General features: G+C 34.3%; 2 protein-coding genes across 2 annotated transcripts; one reads left to right on the top strand and one right to left on the bottom strand.

Moving 5' to 3' along the window:
- Positions 1–3,720: 3,720 nt before the first annotated feature.
- LOC139894412 (glutathione peroxidase 1) lies at positions 3,721–6,326 on the top strand. The gene is made up of 6 exons (XM_071877672.1): positions 3,721–3,872; positions 4,443–4,519; positions 4,610–4,671; positions 5,432–5,550; positions 5,825–5,992; positions 6,097–6,326. Exons 1-6 carry the CDS (start codon positions 3,828–3,830, stop codon positions 6,127–6,129), a joined length of 504 nt encoding a protein of 167 aa, XP_071733773.1. The 5' UTR covers positions 3,721–3,827; the 3' UTR covers positions 6,130–6,326.
- A 48-nt stretch (positions 6,327–6,374) lies between these two features.
- LOC139894411 (AT-hook motif nuclear-localized protein 5-like) lies at positions 6,375–11,107 on the bottom strand. The gene is made up of 6 exons (XM_071877671.1): positions 10,947–11,107; positions 10,087–10,864; positions 8,567–8,634; positions 8,265–8,396; positions 6,790–6,951; positions 6,375–6,699 (listed from the first exon to the last, which is right to left on the bottom strand). The coding sequence occupies exons 2-6, from the start codon at positions 10,595–10,597 to the stop codon at positions 6,586–6,588; spliced, it is 987 nt and encodes a 328-aa protein (XP_071733772.1). The 5' UTR covers positions 10,598–10,864; positions 10,947–11,107; the 3' UTR covers positions 6,375–6,585.
- Between the last annotated feature and the right edge of the window lie 6,240 nt (positions 11,108–17,347).

The following is a 17,347-nucleotide window of genomic DNA, read 5'->3' as shown; positions in this document are numbered from 1 at the left end:
CTTCTGCTGATTGTTAGTCTACCGGTTGTACGCGCGGCTCCCTCGCCACCATCGTTCCCATCGTCACCATTGCCACCATCCATGGTCTCTATCGTTAATATTAATTCCATAATACTGTTTTAGCGACAATATTAATATTTTTTCTCCCTTCATTGTCAGGTTCTCTTCTTTTTGGCTGTTTTCTTCATCGTCAATTGTTACTAGCGACGTGGGTAATTTCTTTTTTTCTTTTTGCAATTCAAATTTCTCCGTCTACGTTTTTTATATACATATTTTTTCGTTTAGATTTGCTTTTGGTAGGATAATTTTATAATAATATGAAAGTTACATTATAGCCCTATGATCAAACCAAAATCGCTAAGGGGCAAATAGATTTCGGATTTGAGTGTTTAGAATAGATCGAATGTTTTAACTCCAATAATTGTGCAAACCCCTATTTGAAATCCGGATTTCAAGGGCGTAAAACAATCGATGAGATTGACCTTATTCGATTGGAGTCGAATAAGCTAATATCTTAGGGAAGATATTAACTCCGATATCGACCGGAACCTTTATCGGAATTGTATTATCAACTGGAGAGATGTTACTGCAATTAATTTGGGCAGAGTAACATTAATGCATCCAGTGTTTCTCGAATGAATGATCTTGTTCGTGCATTTATAGGTGCTATGAGGGGATGGTGACGTGGAACATGTCCCTTTCATGGTTATAACAAACTTTGCTAATCCCCAGGATTGACGTGGCACCTGTCCCTTTCATGGGAATAACAAACAGATCCTAACAAACTTTCCTAGATTCGTGCGCTGTCGTGGCGTGCAACTTGTTTGTGTATTCGCTCCGGGATCATGTTCTTGTTCCGGGACGGTGCACTTGTTCCGAGATGGCGTGCTTGTTCCGGGATAGTGTGCTTGTTCCGGGATGGTGTACTTGTTCCGGGATAACGTGCTTGTTCCCGGGGCCTGACACCTAAGCTGGGAAGGCAGGGTAGTTTCGAGAGTGTGGTAGATCCGTTTGGATCGTAACTAATGGATGCTTTGCTCTTTGTCCAGGCAAGAAGGTTTTGCTTGATGTTTATTTCAAGTGTTTCTTCACGGTAGTGTTATGACCGGGCAGGATTGTTGTCAGTTTATAAGTATCTTTATAAAGGTTGTCGGATGCTCGATTCTCATAGTTCAGCAGGCCTTTTTGTGTGACGATATGGTTCTTGGCTTCTTAATGCCTTCGCATCCGACTACGTGGTGCCGGTAGCCTGCAAACTTGTCCGGGCTGGAACTTTATGTAGCGTCCTGGCTAACCAACGTCCGGTACGCATATTCTCGGATAGCCTTCTGATCGGTTTATTAAAGTAAAGCTGGGAAGGTGCTTTTTTGTCCGGGATGGTTCATGCCGAGTACGTTTTAAGCGAAGTGCTGCCAATAGCGTGCCTTTCTGAGACAAATCATTATGCGTATCATCATCCCCTAAATTACCGTTTATACTCATAAACAGTTACAACTTTTACCCTAAATAACTACAAGATTTACCCCTTAATTATTGCACAATTATCTCAAATTTTTCCTAGCTAAAACACAATGAATAAAACTACCAAAACTTTTGTTACATTTATTAGATATGAAAATGAGAATAAGAATGATTACTTTAACTTGCTAAATTATAAAAAGCTTAGTGGATATTTTTTCCGGGTTATTTAAGAATGGCTAATATTTTACTCATATGTACGTAACGTAATGTAATTATTTTGTAACTTTTTTCACCATTTCGTTAACAATATGCCGTTGTTGATGTTTGAGCGATATCAAAACACTAATTACTAGTGCACATATTTGATATGTTGTTGTTGATGTTTGAACATATCACTAATTACTAGTGCACATATTGGACTAGGTTGAAAGACGTATTTATTTGTAGATCAAAACGTTAGTTGGATGCTCATTTGGAATTTATTCTCTCAATAATGCGGGCCCACCAACTAGCAAATATTGACTGTTTAATTGTATAAGAGAAATTGGTCAAAATACACTCATTTCGTAAAGTGTTTAACAATATGCCTTAAAAAATATAACTGTAAAATTGCTCACTGACCATGCATCACGCACCACGCGGTGCGTGCAAGTCTGTGTGTGGTTCGTGTTAATGAGGTTTTTTTAACGAGACAGACTAGTGTAATACGCATAACGCACCAAGCAACACGCACAGTGCGTGTTAGTCTGTGCATGGTGCGGGTTGCACCAACTAAGAAAAGATTTACATGATCAATTTTCTTTACATTTTCCAATTTATTAAGATAATGTTTTATCTTCTTAAATAGAATAGCTTACAACAACAACAACAATACCCAATTCCGCATATGCGAGGTATGGGGGAGGTGAGAAGTAGACAATCCTTCCTCTATCCTAGAATAGAGGAGAAGTCGTTTCTCTATTCACGAGTCGAGAAAAATTCTCTACCCACATGAAGAGAAAGTCATCTCTCTCCCTACCCCAGAGTAGAGAGATTGCTTCCATGCGGACCTCTTAAATAGAATAGCTTATTACCAGTTATTTTCATCATAGAAACAGCCATCCTTCTTCTTCACTATCTCAATAAACGATGAACGCTCGAAGGATATTCGATGGAAGGAAGTTGAATATCAATGAGTTTCCTGGGTCAAAGAGAAATTCATTGGGATACTATGTTTCTCTTTTCTAATGATTTATGGAGAAACTTACCCATTATGTCAATTTTAAGCTCAATGACGAAAACACCGTAACCTTTCTTTTTTTTGTTTGGACAGCGATAAGGATCACCCGAGGGGGACTAAACACCTACAATCGGAAGCTAAAGATATTCGATAGAGCCTTTAGTGTTCCATCTACGGGAATCTCCTTTTTCACTTCTTGTCGAGTAATCGACGTACTTCCTAACACATTTCCTTGTCAAGAGTTGATAAACAAGATCTTTGGTCCTCAACACACCTTTAATTTCCTATGTCAAATAACTCTTCAATAAATGATAGCTCCTATTATTAAGTATTACTCGTTCTCTTAAAACATGTTTCTTCTTACATATATTAGTCGTATCTTTGTATGAAAATTTGCATAGTTTTCTATAAATAAATTAGTATATGTAAAAGTATCAAATCAAATTATATTACATAGTACGAAAGGGCCCTTGGTCTAGTGGTATGACTGTATGAGAGGAACTCTTCAACCAAGAGGTTGTGAGTTCAAGCTTCACTTAAGGTAGTGAGATGTAAATATTCGTAGTTTCGTGTGTAGATTGTAAGTTTGCCTTTAAAAAAAATTATATTATTTAGTTGATTATTATATGAATACTCTCTTCATCTCATTTAAGTTGCCAACTTTTTTATTTTTGTCTATACATAATATTGCATACTTAGTACTCCGTAAAAAAATAACTTATTACAATAATATAGTCTTAATTATCTATTTAGTCTTAATTATCTATTTATGGACTTTACGAGCTATTATTAAAGGATTAAAACATGTATTTATTTGGGGGATGATTCTCACACACACTTTTTTGATTCTCACACACCTATTTTAACTTTTTACTCTTCTAATAATACTCAATTGGTGTGTGAGGATCAAAAAAGTGTGTGTGAGAATCATCTCCCATTTATTTGTTATTAGCATTATAAAAAAATTAACAATTTAACCATATATCATAAATTAGATAATGTTGTTGGAAAACAATTGTCAAACCAGAACGGTAGAAAAACAAATTATGGGAGTACAATTTATATTATATATTTATTATTATAGTAGTTCGCAAAAAGAAAAATAAATATCTCTGAGAAGAAGTGAGAACACCAACAGCAAACATCCATGGCAGCCGAACCTAAGAAGACCCTTTACGATTTCACAGTCAAGGTCCCATCTTTTATAAACTTAGCCCTCTTTCTTACTTTGATCATGAAAACCCTAATCTTATTCATTCATTTCTTTGTTTATATTTATTTATGTAAAATCTAGCTACTTTGACTTGTAACGTTAAGTTTTTTTTTTCCTTTAATAATGTTTGTTGTAGTTTTTTATTTAATCAAAAACTTGTGATTCCATGTTTTGAAATTCATGTTCAATGTTAATAAAGGTACTCCGTAAAAGGCAATAACTTTGACTTTTAAAAGTCAACTCTAAGGTTGATAGTGTTACTAAACCCGTTTGGACATGGTTGGTAGATATATTCATTGTGGGTATCCAGCGGATCCTGAATTTTTTTCTCGACAGGATCAAAACATTCAAAAAAAAAAAAAAAAAAAAAAAAACTTTAATAAAAAACAAAAAAACGTCGAACTTTAACGTATAAATACACTAAAAAAAATTGATCGCTGGGTATGTATTTTAGCTCTCTGGGTATCAAAAGTATCTAATAAATTATTGTAAATTTGTAATTGATCTAGTTTTCAGCTTTGGTGTTGTTTTTTTTTGAATTTGATGCAGGATGCCAAGGGTAACAATGTAGACCTTAGTGTGTACAAAGGAAAAGTTGTACTTATTGTTAATGTTGCATCCAAGTGGTACGGTTATGCGCTATTCCTCTTCTTTTCTAACTTGTCTTTGTGTGTACGGTAGCTTAAAATTGAATTTATGTATGATCTTTGTGGCAGTGGGCTTACGAATCGCAACTACGACGAACTGAATCAGATTTATTTGAAGTATAAAGACCAAGGTTTGTAGGTTTCGGTTTCAGTTTCAGTTTTCAAGATAATACTTGTTTCATACTTGCTACTTTACACATCAATACTCATCACATATTACCTATTCAAATAAACTAAAAAGGCACATTCACCACCATGGTATTTCGGATTTTTTTTTTATGTAAAAAAAAGTCATGTTATATATTATGATTTTGAGGAACTTCTTAGGTCAGTTGGCGTCAAGGATCATGATCTTGTAGCTATGTTCCTGTTATTTGATTAGATCTCTCATTTTTGGCTTTAGCATATAAGGAGATCTCGGTTGACTAGTTTCTAATACCTTTTGTCTAAAGTACTAGTCCACAAAATCCCTGCAAAACACCATTTTCATATGGCCAGAAACGAGCTTGACGTGTTTAAATTATCAAGTGTGGCAGAGTACCACACAAGTCTCTTTGAAATACTGTACCACTAAGCCAACCCTCTTTTAAGTACATAACCCCCATAAGTTTTGTTAACCAAAATTAGTTTCATAGATTGATACCAATCATGTGTTTTTAGTTTAAACCTATGGGACAAAGCATTGTAATGCACAACAAATAGTTGATCTTGAACACACTAAGGAATGCAAGTCAAAAACAAAGATAAAATCACTTCTTCTCTTGAAATATGATTCTTTCCTGCAAGTAACATGGCGTTTATTGTTTTGTATTTACGGTAATAATGGTTTATTGTTTTCTCTTAAAATGCAATTGCGTGTTTATGTTGAACGTTTGATCTCTATGACTGTAGGTTTTGAGATTTTGGCATTTCCATGCAATCAATTTGGAGCTCAGGAGCCAGGAAACAATGAAGAAATTGTTGACTTTGTTTGCACCAAATTCAAATCAGAATTCCCTATATTTGATAAGGTAACAAAACAATTCAATATTAAAAAGAGTGAATGAAATGAAAAAAAGTTTTAATATTTATTTTTGGATTTTTCTAACGACAGCCTTAAGGATGACATTAAGGTGTAAAAAAGACGGGTACTCCATACTTTTTAATAACCGCCATGTAAAGTCTACATTTACCACTTTGTACGACACATTAATGTATTTTAAAGACAACCCTCATGGATGTCGTTAGAAAAATCTTTTTAAAAAATTTTTGTTTTCAAAGAAATACTGAAAACTGTCTGCACAGATTGATGTGAATGGCGGGGCAGCTGCACCAGTGTACGAGTTTTTGAAATCAGGGTTTTATGGAATCCTCGGCGGAGACATTCAGTGGAATTTTTCCAAGTTCTTGGTCGATAAAAATGGTCAACCTGTTGACCGCTACTACCCCACAACTTCCCCTCTTACTATCGAGGTAAACGACTTGAACAAAACCTTTAAAACATATTGAAATTCTGAAATTATGATTTTCGTCTTTCATTAATATGTTTAATTTATGGTGGTTTACTTTTTTTTCAGAGGGACATTCAGAAACTCTTGGGTCTCCTGTAGATTTCAAGATTATCAGAAAAGCCTGCAATTTATGTCTGGATCATGCCAAATCTTGTGTGTATTGAATAATTGAACACTTCAGTTCATTTATGTTGTCTTTTTTATTTCTAGCATAAAACATAATTTAAATAAAATAGATCTTATGATCTAAACATAACTTGTTTGAGTAAATCCTATTGAAACATTACTCATTGAAACATTAAAGATGTAATCCAAGTATGCAAAAAATAAAATAAAAAAATTGCATGAACAAATCCAAGAAATGAACATAAATTCAGCCTCAATGAGTACAACTTTTGCAGATCCGAATTCATCAAATGATACTAGCTACAGATGGGCATAATAATAATAAAAAAAGGTTCTAAAGCTAAACAAACATAAAGATGCAAACTTTCTTTGATACAAATACATGAACACGTTACATGTAGCCCATCGATAATCTACACGATGCAATGTCTAGTTTAACTGAACTTCGGGAGTCTTGTCTTCTCCCGAAGGTGGCTCGATTGTCGTCTTTGGATTGTTGTTAATATCTCCGCTGCCACCATACAAGAAACTTGAAACCACCACCTGCAACCCAAAAAAAAATATGTGATTTCAGGAAGAAGAAAAAAAGAAACAAAAAAGAAGGAACAATGAAAATTGTGTAAAAAATGATACCTGTACTAGGGTGGAGGCGATAAGTTTACCGCCAATGGCACCACCAATAACTTGACCATCAGAACTACAAACGGAGATACTAAGACCACCGGTTCGGTTGCGCGGGCTTCCGCTTTCGGCAAGTAGATAAGAACCCGATAAGCACAATATCTCAAAACGACCCTAAAGAGCAGTAATAATTTAATGTAAGAATCATAGATTGATGGATGGGAATCAAATTAGCTCAAACGTTTGAGCACCAAACACAGGCTTTGGTGATACAACTTTGGTACCTCACAAGCTAGGCCACAACATTCATTCAATTTGATTGAAATGTAGGAACAAAAGGGCCTTATATTAATAATCCCAAAACTTGTACATTCGTGTATAGTAAGTAGTAGTTGGTTGAAATATGTAAGTCGAAGAAGACATTTTCGACCCATTACTTATTATTATTATTTTTTTAACGGCGATATCACCCAGAGAAGAAAATTCAGAGTATGTTGTATCCAAGGTTGCAAAAATCGCTACTCCGGGAGTCCTCGGTTGGGACGTTTCAGGGAATACTCGGCAACTCGGGAGTACTCGACCGTTGACCAAGTTTGACGTCAACTGATTTTGACCATGATTGATTATCCGAGTAATCTCGAGTTTTGGCCGAATTTTGACCAGGTTTGACCGAGTACTCACCGAGTAATTCCAAGTTCTACAACACTCGATGCATCTCCAAAGGGTCAGCCAAAACATAATTAAATGGCTCAAAGTTGCCTGAAAGTTGCCTCGAGTGTATTTCATATAAATATAACCTCCTATGTTAGTTTGTTCAAAAAGATACGTAATAAACCACCTATTTATTACTCCGTATTACATATGACACACCAAATGTAGCTTGAAAAGAAGAAAAAGTATTTGGAGAGATATTATTTCTGATTAACCTAACTACACCGGTTTTGGTCACTACATAAAAACAGTGTTGCAAAAATCAGCCAACTTGGCTGAGAACTCGGGGAGTTCTCGGGTCCAGACTCGGCCAAAAAATGGTCAATGACCGAGTCAATTCAGTCAACAACGAAAAAGTCGCTAAAAATTGGAAAATCGGTTAAAAATCAGAAAATTGAGGATAAACTCGGTCAACTGACAGAGCTGCGATTTTTATTAGAATTTAACTTTTAACCCCTTGTACTTACCAAACTAACCCTCTACTCTACTTAAATATACATTTTTAACTCTCTATTTTAAATTTAATTGATGTTTCCATTAAATATATACACTTCATACCATGTATATTAAATTTTTTTATTTATATATTAAAAAGGCAACGTTAGTCAACATCGGAGTTCTCCCCCGAGAACTCCTTCAAAAGTCTCTACTGAGTTCTCCCCGAGAAGCGATTTCTTCAACCTTGCCTAAAACTACAAGTTTTGACTCTTCTAAATTTTTTCATGCACAAAATACATACAAAAGTAAATACAAAAATAAGGACGGGGGATTTTAACCTCATATGTCACGGTACCACCAGAAGACGAAAATTGACGTAATGTCACGGCCGAAACACTACCATTCCCTGACAAGATGCATAGAGCCCTTTGCCTTTGTTGCGCAAAAGATAATATTTTTTCTGCAACATCCTGAAAATATAGACATTCAAATTTACACAAGATGAGTTGAACAAAGTTAAATTTGAATGACCATATATACATATAATCCGAAATCTTTGCTCGCACAGTTTCTGTCCAAAATCTTTGTTTAGTTTTTATAACAAAGTTCGTTTGATCAAAAAGTAGAGATTATTGCATACCTCGCCAACAGATATATGGATGATATGAGGTGTGAAAGCTGATCCTGCTGAATTATGCATCCATTCACCTGACATCATCCGGATAAGAAAACAGTGAAAGAATATTATAACTAATAAGAAGACCATATATCAACAATCAGACATATATAGGTGCTATGCAATGAAATTTGGATGCAAGGTTGTAATAATCACAAAATCAGGAGCAGACCCTTGTAGGGATTTATCCGCCAAATAAGGGATTAATCGAGGATTAATAGAATTTAACTTTTTTATACAGTTAGTTAATAAACTTCATAACTATAAGTGTAAATATTGGAAGAAAAAAAATATATAACATAAACATAAACAACCACGAACTTTAACATTATTGACATAAGCATAATAGTTCAACAGTTCAAATACTCCAAAATTCTAACAGTTCAAATACTCCAAAATTCTAATTTAAATTCATATTAAAATATTAAAATGTTGACCAACTTTGACTATGACCACTAAATGCGACTTTGTCCAACTAAATCTTCGACCCATTGACCGGCATTGACCAGTTTATTAGAGGGATTTTGAAAAATCTAATGCTTCTTAAAAGGGGTTAATCTGGATTTTTACAACGGTTGAATAACTTATAAGAGAAATTTATCTAGTTCCCTACGTTTATTATAGTTTTGTTTTTTAGTGTATTTAGAAAGACATATTTAGGTATAAAATATAAGGCAGATAGGTTGCCTTCTTAACTAAGAAGTTATCGTACAGTTTATATTAGGTCTCTATGTTCTCAACATTACCACAAATGACGAACCATGCAGATCTTGCTACACGAATAATATCTGAATTTTAATGATCAAAAATACAACTCAAGAGTTCGTACATATTACTTGACGTGTATTGATTCATAAATCAATCTGCATCCATTGGGCTCGGATTCTAGGACCCGAAACTTAAAGCAATAGACTGATCAACATGGCTAAATGGCTATATGTGCTTAAATCAGACTAATACATTATAATCACCCGCTTACAAGGGATCCTAAAAGACTTGTAGTTCATAACTACGCATTTACACCCAAGAAAAATATATTATAAACCTCCAAAGCAATTTGTCCCATTTACTTATGAATGTGTCAATTTTGTATGTTTTTTCAAACAGCTCAAACAGATAAGATTAAAATAAAAATTCTAGCAAAGAAATGGATTAATGAATTTATCCTAACCCAAAAGTGTATATTTAGCACATACAACCTTCTGTTTCTATAAAATATATATTTTTATCGTGAAAAATTATAATTTTATTGGTTGTTTAATTATATGTAACCATTCTGACTCTAATTATCACAAATTTGACTTCAACCCAACTAAAACCATGACTGTAAGCTATAGAGCAACTGAGCAAGATGCTACAATTAATATACTGTCACTTAGCACAATCTCATACCGTAACAGTCATGCATACACACAATAGATTGATGTATATTAATCTACATAAATCCACATTAAAATGCAGAGAAACTAAAAACCGCAACGTACCAGCATTAGCAAGCTGTTGCTTTCTTCCAGTACCAGGAGGCCTCCCTCTCTTTTTTTCCGTTGTCGGTGTATTTGGATTAGGTGATGCAACCGATGATGATGGTTTTAGCGCCAACCCCATATGAGATGATGCCTCAGGAGCATATTTTCTAGGTCTCCCTCGTTTTCTCTTAACGATATTCTCGTTCCCACTTCCAGGGGTGGGAATCGATAATACTCCACCGCCACCGCCATCGTCACTACCACCGCCACTACCGCCGCCGTCCATGGTGAAGCCATGAGGGAAACCGGCAGGTGATGGGCTGTGTTCCAAATGAAATGGTGGGCCCATTGAGGAAGGTGCCCTCATATTACTATGGCTATGTGGAGTTAAATTAGGGTTCAATTGAGTCTTGTAACCAGGTGGTGTGACATTGAACCCTCCACCTTGATTACCCGACCCGGCATTCGAACCCGACCCACGAAACCCTCTATTGAGATAAAAGGATGGAATTCCTTCCCTTCCATCCATGCATTTACTCACTAATCTTGCACCCAACCACAAATATTAACAGATAACTAACCACAAACCCTTCTAACTGCTACTGTTATACAAAATTCGAACCTAAAATGCAAAATTGAGCAAAACCCACAAAGCAAAATTCAAAATTTATCAAGGGTTTAACATGGGTTCTTCAGTAAACAACTGGGAGAAGCAATTTTAACCCTAGAGTTAAAACAACTTTGAAAAAGATTGAACCTTTTTGGAAAAAGATTCAAGCTTTACAAGCTGAAACACCTACAAATTACACAAACAGAAAAATGTTACCGAGTATAATTTAAAGAATGTAGAGACAAGTATGCAATTAGGGCAAACAAACCTGTGTACGACGGTGAAACGAGGGCGTTTTTAAGGTGATTTTGCAAGTGAAATTGAAAAACCCTAGATTTGAAATTAAAGATGAAATTGGTTAAAGGAAAAAAAGAGTTTTGGGAAAGAGAAATAGTAACGGGAGGGTAAAGACAAAAGTTAAATGGGATTGAGGTGTTCTGAATTACTTTGAAGTATAAACTACAAGTGACAAAACTGTTATAATAATAATAATAATATAGATATGGATAGTCAATTTTGGTGTATACATATAGTCAATTTTGGTACACAAAGTATGTATTTTTATATTGAGATTTTAGGCTATAAATACTCATGAATGCAAGCATTAAACTTGCACCATTTCTCACACTTACAAAGTGTTTCTTTCTTTCTCTCCATTATCATCTTTGTTCTTACACTTCATTATTAGTATTCTAAATCAAGAATCAAATCACTAAAGGTAGTTATAAGCCTACTGAATTATAACATCAAGAATCAAACCACTAAAGGTAGTTATAAGCCTACTGAATTATAACATCAAGAATCAAACCACTAAAGGTAGTTATAAGCCTACTGAATTATAACACGTTATCAGCACGATAATCTTAATACTAAATATGGTTGGCTCTGCCACCAAAATGATATATGGTCGGTTATACCACCAAAATGATATATGGTCGGTTATACCACCAAAATGATATATGGTCGGTTATACCACCAGAATGATATAGGTCGGTTATACCACCTGAAAAAATATATGGTCGACACTGTCGCCAAATTTTCATTTATGTTTACTAATATTTATATTTTTGTTATATAACATTTATTTATGATTGCTTACACATGGTCGACACTGTCACCTACTTATCATTAATGTTATATTAAATTTATGTTTAATGTTTATATACTTATGAATATAAATTGACTCTAATTTATCATGATGTTTGTTTTAATTTTTGATAATAGAAAATGTCGAATCTGGAAAAGCTTAAATTTACTCCTTTAGAATCAACTGGAAACAACTACATGCCATGGGTTATAAAAGTAAAAATGCATCTTAAATCAATGGGCATTCTTGAAACCATAAATGAAAACAACACTTGTTCTGAAAAAGAACAAGCTACGGCATGTTGCTTTATTCATCAACATATTGATGAATGCTTACAAAATAATTATGTGACTGTAGAAGATCCCCATGTTTTATGGGAAGGTCTCAAAAGCAGATTCAATAATCAAAGAGAAATTTTACTTCCAGCTGCAATGGAACAATGGAGAACATTAAGGTTCCAAGACTTTAAGAAAGTAAATGAATACAGCTCAGCTCTGTATAATACATGTTCACAACTTAAATTCTGTGGACATGAAATTAGTGATGCAGACATGATGGAGAAAACTTTCTCCACAATGAATGCTGCAAACATCACAGTGCAAAGAAATTTGAGAATGCTAAAGTTCAAAACATATCCTGAACTTAATTCATATCTCTTAGTTGCAGAGCAAAATGATGAGCTATTAATGAAAAATCAGCAATCCCGTCCTACTGGTACACTTGCAATCCCTGAAGCAAATACTGCAAATAATTATAAACAGGGACAAGGACGCGGGCAAGGTCGTGGTTATAATAACCATCACCATCATCATGCCAAAAGCCATAACTATGGTAGAAACCATCCTTATGGTAATGGTAATGGGCGTGGACGTGGTCGTGGTCGTGGCCGTGGTGGTCAAAGAAATAGTAATCCACGAAAATATAAATATCAACCACAAAACAAGCCCATTAAACAAGATGTTGAAGAAAATTCTTCTAAAAATTCTGAAGAATCTTGCTACAGATGTGGTAGAATGGGCCACTGGGCTAATACTTGCCGAACATCTAAACATCTTGTTAAGATGTATCAGGATTCGCTGAAAGGTAAAGAAAAGGAAGTAAATTTTGTGGATAATATTGATCCAACAGTCACTGAGAAACCATCTGATTTATATGAAGATTTCTTGAATGTTTAAGTTGTGTGTCTTTTGAAAAATAAACGATTTAATATCGTCTGTCTTTGTCATTATGTTTGCTAAATGTTTCAGTACTATCTATTTGCGTTAAAAATATTGTGTAATATTAATGTACTCACTATTTATTTCTTATATATGAAGTTCAATATGAATTTTGCTGGAATACAACATCAATCAAGTGGTGGAGATCTCTGTATAGCAGACAGTGGAACTACACACACTATACTTAAATCCGAGAAATATTTTATTGATCTAAAACCAACGGAAGGAACTATACATACAATATCAGGACCTGCTAACTTGATAAAAGGGATAGGAAAGGCAAATTTCATACTACCAAATGGTACAAAATTTTTAATAAATGATGCCTTATTTTCTCCCAAGTCAAGCAGAAATTTATTGAGTTTCTCCGACATATACCTTAACGGGTATGATTATCAGTCAGTGACAACAGAAAATGAGAAATATTTAAGTATCACTGACAAGAGTCATGTGGTTGAAAAACTGCCAAGACTTAGTTCTGGATTACATTATACACATATAAATGTACCAGAAATACATATGGTAGTTAACGAAAAATATATTGATCCTGGTGTATTCAGTTTATGGCATAACAGATTAGGCCATCCAGGATCAACAATGATGAAAAGGATTATTGAATGTACTCATGGACATCCACTAAAGGATAGAAAAATCCATCATGATACAATGGTTCCATGTACATCTTGCTCTCTTGGAAAATTGATAACTAGACCCTCACCACTTAAGGTTGAGAAAGAATCACCAATGTTTCTTGAAAGAATTCAAGGTGATATATGTGGACCAATTCATCCACCATGTGGACCATTTAGATATTTCATGGTTCTAATAGACGCATCTAGCAGATGGTCTCATGTTTGTCTGTTATCAAGCCGTAATGTGGCATTTGCAAAATTTCTTGCCCAAATTATTAAATTGAGAGCTCATTTTCCTGATTACACCATTAAAAGGGTGAGACTTGATAATGCTGGTGAATTTACATCTCAAGCATTTAATGACTATTGCATGTCTATAGGAATTGTTGTTGAACATTCTGTTGCTCATGTGCATACACAAAATGGTTTAGCCGAGTCATTGATTAAACGTTTACAGTTAATCGCTAGACCATTGATAATGAGAACAAAACTCCCTGTATCTATATGGGGTCATGCAATTTTACATGCTGCTGCATTGATTCGCATCAGACCAAGTGCAAGTCATAAATATTCCCCCCTACAACTTGCTTTTGGTCAAGAGCCAAATATTTCCCATCTTAGAACATTTGGTTGTGCAGTGTATGTTCCAATTGCGACACCACAACGTACAAAAATGGGTCATCAAAGGAGGTTGGGAATATATGTTGGATATGAAACATCTTCAATATTAAGGTATATTGAACCTATGACAGGTGACGTTTTTACAGCACGTTTTGCTGATTGTCATTTTAATGAAACATTGTTCCCTAGATTAGGGGGAGAAATGAAAAATAAAGAAAATGATGTTTCATGGTGTGAACCTCAATTAAAGTATCTTGATCCTCGCACAAAAGAATGCGAGACAGAAGTTCAAAAGATAATGCATATACAAGAACTTGCAAATCAATTGCCTGATGCATTTACAGATACAAAAACGGTGACAAAATCATATATACCAGCAGTAAATACTCCAGCTCGAATTGAAATTCCAAAAGCTGGCAATAACGTCACTCATGAATCTTTGCCACGTCAGAAACGTGGAAGACCAATCGGTTCAAAGGATAAAAATCCTCGAAAAAGAAAATCAGCTGATAATGAAGTAAAAGAAAGTGTTCAAGAAGAACCACAAATCAGTACTCCTACTGCAGAGGAGATTGATGATGTCAATACAGAAATTGCAATCAATTATGCATATTCAAAAATATTATGGAACCGAAATGAAATGAAAAATCTTGATGAGAAATTTTCATTTAATGTTGCATATGACATCATGAATAATGATGATGATCCAGAACCAACATCTATGGTTGAATGTCAAAATAGACATGATTGGGCTCAATGGAAAGAAGCAATACGAGCTGAATTAGAATCACTCAATAAAAGAAAAGTTTTCGGATCCATCATTCTCACTCCTAAAGATGTGAAACCTGTAGGATACAGATGGATTTTTGTCCGAAAAAGAAATGAGAAAAATGAAGTTACAAGGTATAAAGCTAGACTTGTAGCTCAAGGTTTTTCTCAAAGACCGGGAATTGATTATGAAGAAACTTATTCTCCTGTTATGGATGCAATTACTTTTAGGTACTTAATCAGTCTGGCAGTTTCTAAAAATTTAGAAATGCATCTCATGGATGTTGTGACTGCTTATCTATATGGATCACTTGATAGTGATATATATATGAAGATACCTGAAGGATTTAAGGTACCAGAAGCATCAAATGCAAAACCCAAAGAAATGTATTCGATTAAATTACAAAGATCTTTATATGGGTTAAAACAATCGGGACGTATGTGGTATAACCGATTAAGTGATTACTTGATAAGCAAAGGGTATACAAATAATCTTACTTGCCCTTGTGTTTTCATTAAGAAAACAACATCCGGATATGTGATCATAGCTGTTTATGTTGATGATCTTAACATCATAGGTACAAATAAAGAGATCCATGAAGCCATTCAACTTCTAAAGAAAGAATTTGAAATGAAAGATCTCGGAAAAACCAAGTATTGCCTTGGTTTACAAATTGAGCATATGCCTAATGGTTTACTTGTACATCAAACAACATATACTGAAAAGATTTTGAAACGTTTCAATATGGACAAGGCAAAACCATTAAGTACTCCTATGGTTGTTAGATCACTCAATGTTGAAGCTGATCCATTTCGTCCATGTGAAGATCAAGAAGACATTCTTGGACCAGAAGTACCATATCTTAGTGCAATTGGAGCTCTTATGTATCTTACAAATTGTACAAGACCTGACATTTCTTTTGCAGTTAATTTGTTGGCAAGGTTCAGCTCTGCTCCTACCAAAAGACACTGGAATGGGATCAAACACATATTTCGATACCTTCGAGGAACTACTGATTTAGGATTATTTTATTCTAACGAATCAAAACAAGATTTGGTTGGTTATGCAGATGCAGGTTATTTATCTGATCCACATAAAGCTAAATCTCAAACTGGATATGTATTCCTAAATGGAGGTACTGCAATATCATGGCGTTCTCAAAAACAAACACTTGTTGCTACATCGTCAAATCATGCCGAAGTGATTGCATTACATGAAGCTACTCGAGAATGTTTTTGGTTGAGATCAATGACACAACTCATTACTGATTCTTGTGGACTAGAACGCGATAAAAGTCCAACAACTATCTATGAAGATAATGCAGCTTGCATAGCACAGATGAAAGAAGGGTATATCAAAAGTGACCGAACAAAACACATACCACCTAGATTCTTCTCATACACTCAAAATCTCATTAAGGACAACCAGATTGAAATGAGATATGTGCAATCTAGCAAAAACTCTGCTGATCTTTTCACGAAAGCACTTCCAACTGCTATTTTCAGAACACACGTTCATAACATTGGCATGAGACATGTTCAAAAGATGTAACAGCTGAAGCGATGTCTACTTGAGGGGGAGTCAACTCCATGCTGCACTCTTTTTCCCTTAGCTAAAGTTTTTTCCCACTGGGTTTTCTTTAGCAAGGTTTTTAACGAGGCAGTAATTTATAGTTGATCTTCAACAAAATAAAATTGCTATCCAAGGGGGAGTGTTATAATAATAATAATAATATAGATATGGATAGTCAATTTTGGTGTATACATATAGTCAATTTTGGTACACAAAGTATGTATTTTTATATTGAGATTTTAGGCTATAAATACTCATGAATGCAAGCATTAAACTTGCACCATTTCTCACACTTACAAAGTGTTTCTTTCTTTCTCTCCATTATCATCTTTGTTCTTACACTTCATTATTAGTATTCTAAATCAAGAATCAAATCACTAAAGGTAGTTATAAGCCTACTGAATTATAACATCAAGAATCAAACCACTAAAGGTAGTTATAAGCCTACTGAATTATAACATCAAGAATCAAACCACTAAAGGTAGTTATAAGCCTACTGAATTATAACAAAAACCTTTTTATTTCATAAGGAAATAAGAAATATTTAAGAAATAAGAATAAAAAAATATATATATATATATATATTGAAAATAAAGCAACTAGAAGCAAAAAGTCATCTAAAGGACTATATAGTCAAACATTATAGATTAGATATTAGATATTTATTTATTTATATACTAGAAAAATAGATTTTTCATATTTGACTTTACATCAACTATGTGTATATTAATTTTGATTGATTTTTCACGTTGTATTATGTTGAAAAGTTTT

The sequence above is a fragment of the Rutidosis leptorrhynchoides genome, chromosome 2 (assembly GCF_046630445.1).
Source record: "Rutidosis leptorrhynchoides isolate AG116_Rl617_1_P2 chromosome 2, CSIRO_AGI_Rlap_v1, whole genome shotgun sequence".
Classification (NCBI taxonomy): domain Eukaryota; kingdom Viridiplantae; phylum Streptophyta; class Magnoliopsida; order Asterales; family Asteraceae; genus Rutidosis; species Rutidosis leptorrhynchoides.
This window is presented reverse-complemented; position numbering and strand designations above follow the sequence as displayed.

What these genes read in the sequence shown, in the direction of transcription:
- LOC139894411 (XM_071877671.1), bottom strand. Translation starts at nt 10,597, where the DNA reads ATGGATGGAAGGGAAGGAATTCCATCCTTTTATCTCAATAGAGGGTTT. An exon ending in GCAACAGCTTGCTAATGCTG is followed by an intron (nt 8,635 to 10,086) that starts GTACGTTGCGGT and finishes GGATGATGTCAG; the next exon opens with GTGAATGGATGCATAATTCA. An exon ending in TCCATATATCTGTTGGCGAG is followed by an intron (nt 8,397 to 8,566) that starts GTATGCAATAAT and finishes CTATATTTTCAG; the next exon opens with GATGTTGCAGAAAAAATATT.
- LOC139894412 (XM_071877672.1), top strand. Translation starts at nt 3,828, where the DNA reads ATGGCAGCCGAACCTAAGAAGACCCTTTACGATTTCACAGTCAAG. An exon ending in TTTACGATTTCACAGTCAAG is followed by an intron (nt 3,873 to 4,442) that starts GTCCCATCTTTT and finishes AATTTGATGCAG; the next exon opens with GATGCCAAGGGTAACAATGT. An exon ending in CTTCCCCTCTTACTATCGAG is followed by an intron (nt 5,993 to 6,096) that starts GTAAACGACTTG and finishes CTTTTTTTTCAG; the next exon opens with AGGGACATTCAGAAACTCTT.